This window comes from Manduca sexta, chromosome 23 (assembly GCF_014839805.1).
Source record: "Manduca sexta isolate Smith_Timp_Sample1 chromosome 23, JHU_Msex_v1.0, whole genome shotgun sequence".
Classification (NCBI taxonomy): domain Eukaryota; kingdom Metazoa; phylum Arthropoda; class Insecta; order Lepidoptera; family Sphingidae; genus Manduca; species Manduca sexta.
Window position 1 is genome coordinate 4,752,645 of NC_051137.1, and position 10,241 is coordinate 4,762,885.

General features: G+C 30.5%; 1 protein-coding gene across 1 annotated transcript; it reads left to right on the forward strand.

The window, feature by feature from the left end:
- The first annotated feature begins 1,728 nt into the window (after positions 1-1,728).
- On the forward strand, positions 1,729-9,937 carry LOC115443696 (alpha-tocopherol transfer protein-like). The gene is made up of 6 exons (XM_030169211.2): positions 1,729-2,445; positions 4,902-4,996; positions 5,770-5,923; positions 6,428-6,621; positions 8,051-8,312; positions 8,993-9,937. The coding sequence occupies exons 1-6, from the start codon at positions 2,268-2,270 to the stop codon at positions 9,025-9,027; spliced, it is 918 nt and encodes a 305-aa protein (XP_030025071.1). The 5' UTR covers positions 1,729-2,267; the 3' UTR covers positions 9,028-9,937.
- The last annotated feature ends 304 nt before the right edge of the window (positions 9,938-10,241 follow it).

The following is a 10,241-nucleotide window of genomic DNA, read 5'->3' on the forward strand; positions in this document are numbered from 1 at the left end:
ATGCGTTTTTTTTTCGAAATATTAAGTGATTGTGATGGTTCTGAACTATAATTTAGAGAAATCTATTCAGGCGTTTGAGTTACTGTTACAGGTATCTTACTTTCACAGGTCCAATTGATTTAAAATTTGGTATACATTTATTTTGGTGATATTTCTAAGACATGGCAACTTTGCTGCAGCATCATGTAGTTTGCGGGATATTCAACTCTTCAACAACTTACAGCATATATAGATTTAGGCTCATAAGAAATCAAAATGGTCTCCATGAAAAGGTAATGTTCGAGGCCCATGGTGGAGTAAATAGTAATTTATAATCGGTATAATAAAAATTTTATTAAAATAACCTTCAACACAAATAACCTTTAAAAGTAAAAATTAAACGAGTTTGTGTGCGTTTTAAGTATATTTACTTATAATATACTTAAAAGTTGTAATATTTTGAGTGAAACGTTCTCGTGTCGGGGGACCGAACTCCGGACCGGGGCGGTTAAAATACTTCTTTAGCGGTAAGGGTAAGTAATACACAATATGTATCCATAACAAACTGAAAAAAAAGATTACGGTCGAATTTCGACCATACTGACCACTGGTCAATAAATTAATATCTAGTTTAAATAAATACCTACATGTTTGGATTACCAAATGTGATAGCAATTTCACTTATTTAAATTTTCTGTGACAATAGATTACTCGATTTACCAGTCCATTAAATTTTTATACAACTCGACAGCAAAATGACAAAACAAGGATTATTAAAATATCTGAGCAACGACTATTCTAGATTGTAATAAAGATATTTATGTTAAATTAAAGATTTTATAGCCGTACAATTATTATTATATTTAAAGTCTTATATAATCAAGGTGTAGAGCCTAATATTTCGCAGTTCTTTGTTTTTTTTTTACTTTTTTAGGTGGCTTTGCTATTGTGTATTGGCAGGCGTAACAACCGGCATTAACGGACAGAAAAAATACCGTTCATCATGTAATTTAAGATTAAAAAAACAGAATAAAAGCTAGCCAGTAGCCTGTACTAGACGGTTCCTACAATAACATTAAAAAAATACACACACAAATTCGATCCTTAGAAATTCCTTCAATATAACTTTCAATACCAAAATATCGTTCAGTCGTCAGTCAACTTCATTATTTATTTATTTTTATTAAATAAGCACTAAAAAAGATAATATATCACACCGTATAATAATTTTTATTCGCCAACATTATATCACCTATATGGTACTTATGTGTATTAAAACGAAGCAAACCCAGACTACAAATATTATGAAAGTGCTCAAATTCGGAGCAACGCTCTCTCTGCTCTTAGAACTAGGTCAGGACATGACCTGAAACCTATAAGTTTTCGAACCATGTAATCGAACTTTATTCTTTTTTTATAATGAACATATCAGGCCAATGTTTCTGGCTTTTTGACACCAAAATTGTTGCTATTTCTAATATAATTATTATAAGTATATAAAATACGGCTGTAGGTTTTCCATACTGTAAATAAATAAATAAATTAATTAAAATTTATACTTTCTACCTAATAACTTCTTACAGATGACTATGACCATAATGATAATAGTAAACAAGTACGGTTTTATAATCCTTAGTATTGAAATTGAAGAAGAAAGACGTATAGTCAAAGTTACGATTTACATACATAGACACTCATTTTCATTTCATCATAGGTACAAACTGATAAGATACAAATGATAACAAAAATTAACTATACAGAATTATCTAAGTAATTGTGTTGCAGTAAACAATAAATGCAATTGTGTGATAGTTGAAAAATATAAGTTAAAATGGCTGCTAATATAAGTTGAGATCAGGGAACAGTCAATGGAGAAGTGAGATAGGAAACAGAACACCGTGGTAGTGGTCGAAACTGTTAACATGCGCAAACATCCAACAGCCCATTGAAGTATTGGCGCATATCACACCGACAAATGGTTGAAAACGGACTAGACTCGTATAGATTTATAAATCGGTTCAACTTAATTGCGACCCGACAATTACAAAACCAATGTATACGAATTATTCATCGAAACTATGTCGGATAATAGAGAAAATGCGGGCTGCGAGTGAAGGGACGTTGCTTGGTTGTCTGATGCCCCACTCAACAGCGTTCAGTACAACCATTGGCCTTTGTTGTGATATGCGTTTATTCGAGCGCGCTTCATAGCATAATCTGATGTGTTAAAAATAAAAGAAAAGTGATAAAAATTAAACTGTGATACAAAGTGCATTTAGTTCGATAAAATGGAATTGCAGCTTAACGAAGATGGCAAACCTTATGTGATGTGGGGAGACAATAAAATAATACTGGAAATAGAACCGGTTACTGACAAAAAAGTGTTAGAAAAGGCGGAAAATGAACTGAGAGAAACACCAGAAATTGTGAAGCAGTCTTTAGATGAATTAAGACAACTATTGAAAGGTAAAAATAAACCAAGATCTATTTTTATAATCAATTTTATCATGTTGAAACTTGTTATCGAATTTCGATAATGCTGTTTGATCAATAATTATAATATCATTAGCAATTATTGAAAAAGTTAACAATATAATTTGTTAAAGTGTAATAATAAATACAGAGAGTAGAGACTTATATTGTAAGTAGCAAAATACTATTAGATATAATTTGATATATTTATTGATAATAAATTCATTAATTTTCACGACAACAATATAATAATTGATAAAAATATAAGTACTAAATATGTATATTTGTATATACATATTATAAAAATGTATTATCTAGAACTTAAACTGCTATTAGCTCTTTGTAGATAATTTAAAATACAAATGAAAATTCGTAATAATTCGATCGAGGTGGTTAAAAAGATAGTTGCGCGAAAAGTTCTCAAACCGTTTAGTATTTTTGTATATATTGAACAGACGAGTCGATGTCTGACCTAGACATTTAAGATAGCTATGGTAATAATGTTTGTAAAATAATACTTTAAGAAAAAAAAGTAGTAAATACTAATAATTATAAAATTTAATAGTAATAAATTTAAATTAAGTATTATTGTACAAAAGTCTATCAATTTATTCTTAAGTTTTGTTACATAGGATATAACAACTGGTTACGTACTTATATAAATATGTAATGCAAAAAAATCCTTCATTTAAATGCATGGTTTCATACTTATTATAATCACATTTAATGGATAAATAACTACAAAAACGTATTCGTGTCGACATCATTTACGAACGTATTTTGTTTCTATGCTTCCTTAATTTCGACTAGTTACGTAAAATTATATGTCATAATATGCTAGAAAGCAAAACCAGAATGTACTTTAAATGCAATGTCGACATCTTAAATTGGAACATGATATTATGGCCATCTTAATATCTAGAATGTTAGTAATGATCCGATAATGTAAATAAATATTTTATTTTACAATTTATGCCCTATTTACTCTGTACCCGAAATGACAATAGGCTCACCCTGTATCACATCATGGAACGGAATACACATGGCCAAAAGTGGATGTATTGGTTGCGCATCTGCCTACCCCTTTGGGGATATTAACATATCAGTTTATTTTATAATTTACTAAATACTTTCTTAGTACTTAACAAAAATAGGATTTAATTCGTATGGATTTCAATACCTATATTAGATTTATACATGCAGTTATCTTCACTTATCTTTGTAAAATCTTAACAAAGGTGGTTTTGATTGCAGCACATGTGCTCTCTAAATTTCTTTGACATTGATGTATATCTTATACAAATAACCTCATTGAGTGTGTTGACTGTTGAACAACGGTTCCAACGCCGCGCCATCTCTACTCTGATGTTAAATAAACGAGTTTCTAAGAATGATTAATGCACCAAGGCAGCAGTGATCTCTTATGTATCAGTGTTTCTTATGTACCACATTATAAAATCAGTTATTATATTTACATATAAGTCCTCTATTTACAGATCTCTAAAAGTAATAACACGTATTTCAACAAGTACAACCTTGAACAAGTTATTATGTTCGTAAATGCTTTATCCGCAATACTTATGTTGTATGGTTTGCGAAATTATGTGTCATGCAGACATGATTTAAATACGTAGATTTATTAGATTTTATGTATTAAATGTACAAAAAGATAATTCCCCAAAGGTATACGTAATAGCTATCCAGGATATATAAAAGGCATCACTTTATTATTTGTGTAAATAGCACACAGTAAACAATTATGTCTAACTTTCTATACAAAAGATTTATATGTATTGATAGCACTAATAATAATTACAAATAATATCTTACTAAGTCGTACTCGCCACTGTTCTTTTAATAGTGATTAAATGTACAGAGTCTCCTAAATATTGGAATAAATACGTAAGGGGTTGATTATACGTCTCATTATGCAGAACTATTTTATAACTATTAAGTATTCTTTAAAACCATTTTCGTAGGAATGAAGCCTTTAACTGTAGACCAAAGTATTTGATGTTGATCCACGCTACAGCTCTGTGAATTCAATGGTCCAATGCTCTATTGTAGTCATAGGCTGCTCATAAACGTCTTTTTGAATCCCTTACATAATTATTATTTACGGGATACCTGTATATCCACTAAGTACGTATGTTTCTAAATTGATTTTATGCAGAAGGGCCACCACACCATTATGTTTCACCGAGCTTAAACCCGGCAGCTATTTATCGTGCTTTAGAAACAAAAACAACTAAATATGTTTTTATACTCTGTAAGAAATTAAATTAAATAATCTATCTAAATTTAACTACTATTGTAAGGTCTTTGGGTACTTCAAACTTAAAAACAAGATTAGAAGAGACAATAAATAAGATTTTTAACGTGTGTAAATATAATATACTTACATATAATCCAATTATTAATTATATTATACGAACATTATTTTTTGACAGAAGATAAGTCGCTGTTCGTACCGGTTGAGAAAGATGAATTCCTTTTGAAATTTTTACGACCGTGCAAGTTTTACCCAGAAAGCGCACTCAAAAAGGTATGTAGCTTTTATTTTATTTTATATTTAAAAAAGTGCATGAAGGAAATTATTTTATTTTGGTTTAAAGCACATATTACCATAACATTCTTACCATAATATCTTACGCAACCTACGACAGAATGTCTCGAGATTTCAATCGCTATTCTCCGGTGCTTGTTGGGCACTAGTACCTACTGACCGTGCCAAACATTGCCTAACCATTGCGGTTGCATTCGATGTTCGCCACCAACTTACAGTGTTCTTATTTTGTAACTTGGTCAACCATGTAATCATCTTATTTTATCAGATTTAAAGAAGCAAAGAAATTTTGTCCATGATTTTGTTTTGTTGGTTCTTACATCACATGAACATCTAGATGTTTAAGATATTATTGTGCTGTGACCTTAATAAAGAAACCGCAGCTAATGATAATGGCTGTTTAGGCCTAAGCACCCTATACTTTACTATATTAACTTATATTTACATAGGCGATAGGTAGAGCTATGACGAATGTAGAGGCATTTTTTCATTTGTTACAAGACAATAACATTGACGTAGTTTTCTTTATATGATAGCTCATAGATTCATATATGCCATAAATTAGCACAATACTTATGAATATTTGAGTAGTAATACAGGTCCAACCTTGGGACTTGGCCAAGCGCAATGTATAGTTCTGAAGCGATTCGTTTTCTGAATTCTATATACCTTTTGTGATATGAGGAAGAAACAAAACAACTAAATATATCAAATATGGAAAAAAAATATGAATTAATTTCTTTACATTTCAGATACAAGCATACTACAAATTTCGCCAGACGCATAGTAATTATTGCCATGATTTATTGCCTTCTGCTGTGAGAACTCCGTTTGACCACTCCATCGTATCGATACTCTCGCCTAGAGATCAACATGGACGGCGGATCATGGTTGTCGAGTCCGGAGGTCAGTGCCACTTGTCTAACGCTATTTTGTAGTAAACTTTTTGTTGTTATGGCTTAAAGTCGCACCGTAATTGGACTCACTCTTACAATTTTATTTCAATTAAAAAGAGGAGGCTTTAAAATCGTTTGGTATTACGTGTATTTTTTTAAATTTTATATTTTGCTTTTGCTAATTTATTATTTTTAATTGTATAATTATCTTAATCATTCATTACTATAGATATTATCTTTAAGTTTTTACTGAAATAAGAGTACGCCTACCATGGTATAACACCTTTCTAATATTATTCATTACATACATTTGCATTTTTAATGACCTACACATGTTTGCCAAATAATTTATCTTTATCTTTTGAAATAATTTCAACTTTAAAACATTCCTTACAAGCATAACCATTCATTACTGCAAGTCAGTGTTATTTAACACCGAAGGTCGATCTGTTCATTCAAGCGTGACTATGAGAACATTCTGATACGAAAATGTATAATTGTTTCTGTTTTCCAGAAAGATGGAATCCTCGTTTGGTGCCTTTAAAAGATACTTTCCGTGGTTTACAACTGGGGTTGGAGGCTGCTATGGCTGAGGAGCAGACTCAAGTTTGCGGAGTTGTTGCCATTATGGATATGAAAGGTCTTTCGTTTACCCACGTCATGCAATTCACGCCTTCATACGCTAAAATGATGGTGGAATGGATTCAGGTAAGATGATATGAATAAAAAAACATTACGATTTAGTAAACTTTCAGTCACATTGTATTTGCATACGATGTTTCAGCTAAAGAATCAGTAGGGCGGATAAGATGGAGTGTATGATTGGAAGTAATGAATGTCGGTAGAAAAATGCAAAAAAGTTATAAGGCCGACATTAGTTACGAAGTTAAAGTTTTAAAAGAAGCAATTGAAATTGAAGAAATCTTATTAACCGACTATAAAAAAGGAGGAGGTTCTAATTTCGTACTGTATTTTTATTTTTGTTGCTTCAGAGATCCTCCATTAAATAACCGATTTAAAAAATCCTTTTTTTATTTGACAGGATATAGTTTCAGATTGGTCTCATTTAATTTTCATCAGAATCGATAAAGTAATTTGATTTTTAAATCAAATTACTTTATCATATCATCATCATATCATATACTCAAATGGCATTGAGAACCAATTGCAAATGCAATCTCATTTGTGGTCACAGACGCTTAAACATATATCATTGGCAATGGTTTGGTAAAGTTTTACAAGGATTTTTCAAAATGAGCTATGTTAGGAACCTGGCTAAGTACGATCACACTACTTTACTATTCTCTCTTCAATTATTCTAATCTTTTTTTGACATTTTTCTAAATTGGATCGTTACTATCAGTTCTTTTATAGTTCCAAAATGTTTATAGAAATACTTTAATCAATTAGCAACACGACTAGAATAATCCGGCGAAACACAACATTTAAATAAGTAGTTGTTCATTATATTCAGGGCAATACTAAAAAAATATGGAAATGTTATGATAAGTCATTGAAGTTTTGGCCTGTACCAACGATGTAAAACTAGTTTAAAAACTGGTGTTGTTTGGACAACGTCCTACTACTACACTTTGTGAAAGTATCTTACTTCTTATTATATTACCTACTTGTGAATGAGAAAGTTTGTAAAGATTTTTATAGTAATAAATGGAGGAAGTCAAGCAAAGTTTAGATAGACGTATTTCACGTTTTGATCCTCCTCACCAGTGACTATAAAATGTTTTCGGGCACCATTTCTACATAGTGTTATAATGGACTAGACGTTGCTCACGGCTTTGTCCACGAGAAACACTTTTTGCGTTATAAAAGTCCTTTATGCATTATGGCATACCATAGCGCCATTTATATGACGCCGAAGTCATTTATTTAGAAATTCGGTACATATATTTTTCCACATGAACGAATTAACTAGATAAAAGGTGGCTTATATTATATTAATTTTGAACTTGGGTGGTAGACATAGTCTAACCATGTGCCAAATTCCATTCGAATCCGTGCCGGGTTTCTGTGTTTACTTCTTTCAAATATTCTAACATTTATGAAAACATTCGAGTTTATAATTATAATAACGTTAGTAAGGTAAGCAAGATTTTAATTCTCTTCTTTTGCATTATAGGAATGCGTTCCAGTCCGCCTTAAAGCAGTACACATAATCAACCAGCCATACATATTTAACATGTTGTTTGCTTTATTCAAACCTTTTATGCGTGAGAAACTCCGAGCTCGCATTTATCTCCATGGCTCTGATATGAGATCTCTCCGAGCGCATATAGATGCAAAAGCTTTACGGAAAAGGCATGGCGGTTTGTTGCCTGAACCAGAAATTCCGGGAGAAGTATTGTGGGGGATGCTTCATCATTATGAGGATGATTTCAAAGGTTGGTACTAATTTCTTTTAAAGTTTATTTCTGCAGTTGATTTAGGTTATCTGTAAGCAATAGATTTGGAGGTTGTTTCTTACAGACGTATGTGAGTTTGAAAAAGACTTGACATTGGCAGGATTGTCGTATAAACGATACCGCCAAAAACAAAATAGATTCGATTGGATGGGAGTTTCAAAAATATTTTTTAATTGTTACAAACCACATTATTCACAAGTAATGGAATTAATGCATATGTATCTTTATGGGATTGGGTTGTGGGCGATTATTAATATTACTTTCTTTTACAGCCTTTTTTTATAGTTTTTGCCCAAATTACATGATCCCAATCTCAATCTTTAATCCTATTCTGAGAATGATCCAATCAAAATAACTTATTTCTTATTTGTAAACGTGTAAAAAAAATATTACGATTGTTTCATTTTTGAGATAGATCAAAAATAACGTTTGGATTTGATTATTGAAAATGACGGGGAAAATAATTATTTTATTCGGTCTAAAATATTAATCTTGGCTGTTTACGCTTCAGCATTCAAAAACAATGAACACGTGGATATAATTTGCTTTATTTTTTTCTAAGTTATTTTTTTAAGACATCGTGAACAATGTTACTGACAGTAATCATTGTACCTACCTTTAAGAAATGATTAAATAAATGAACATGTTTTTTTTTTCAGTTGCAAATTCGTACGGGTACATTTCAAAAAAATAAGAATTCATGAAAAATACATGAAGAGCAGTAATCTGTAATCAGTGGAATTTTAAAATAACTATTGTACTTAGTTTATTATGAGTTGAGTAAATTTGTACATTTATCGGATTACGTTCTTTGTATTACAATTGTTTTAGTATAAATAAGGTTAAAATGTGATAATATTAACGTTTGTGTGATTACATATTAACATTCCATACAAGATGGCCGTTCATCTGGCGTAATAATAACGGCATAAACGTTTCCAATTTTAATCTGCGATCCGATTCCGAGAATTGAAACCAATCAAACTAAGGTATTTGTAAGCATGTCAAAAATACTTTGTTCTGATTGGTCCATTTTCGAAAAGAGATTTTGGATTAGAATTTTGGATCGAAAAAAGCGATTGGGATCGTTTATTGAACACGACGGTTAGTAATGGCTAGTTTTGATTGAGATATCATAGCGGTAGTAAAGTTGAAAACGGGAAGGAATAAAAATATAATTATTTTTAGTTATGGAAATAAATTTAAAATAATATAATTTGTATTGTTTTCATTAACTCATATAAAAAATAAGGATAAAATTATTTAGTTAAGTTTTTCGTCTCTTATTATGTAAATATAAACATTTACTTAGTATATTGTCGATACGAATAAAGGTAACTTCATGAATCCTATTTTCGAAACAATGAATGCAGGCATATATAATATATATGAAATAGGTACTAACATATGAAATGGACTGAGTAAAGTGTAGGCTTGTAATTGAAAAAAAAATATCTCAAATAAAGTATGTTCTTACTTAATACTCTCTAATAATATCTGCTTTTTACTGTTTTTTAATGTAAGGGGTAAAATAAAAGAAATATTTTGTACAAACTTTTTAATATATTATATGGAACAGATGACTAAATAAAATTATTTGAACCATTACATATATTCATTAATTTATTCTTACTACCTAAATCATCAACCCTGTAACTCCTGTTAATATTCATACATATTTGTGAAATGGCGTTCCTATCCCCTTTGAGAGAATTTTCACTTACGTTTTTGTTACATATTTTCTTGTATGAATGATCTATGAGTTATATTTTGTACGAACAGACATATGGCTAACTATAAATAATACTATAATATCCATTATTCAATATCTACACTTATGCTGCAAGAAAATGCACATCATGGATACACACATACAGTCTTACTTATAAACTTGTTTTAGCGTTAAGA

Coding starts and splice junctions, on each gene's coding strand:
- LOC115443696 (XM_030169211.2), top strand. CDS start 2,268: ATGGAATTGCAGCTTAACGAAGATGGCAAACCTTATGTGATGTGGGGA. Junction 2,446..4,901: donor ATTAAGACAACTATTGAAAG/GTAAAAATAAAC, acceptor ATTTTTTGACAG/AAGATAAGTCGCTGTTCGTA. Junction 6,622..8,050: donor TGATGGTGGAATGGATTCAG/GTAAGATGATAT, acceptor TTTGCATTATAG/GAATGCGTTCCAGTCCGCCT.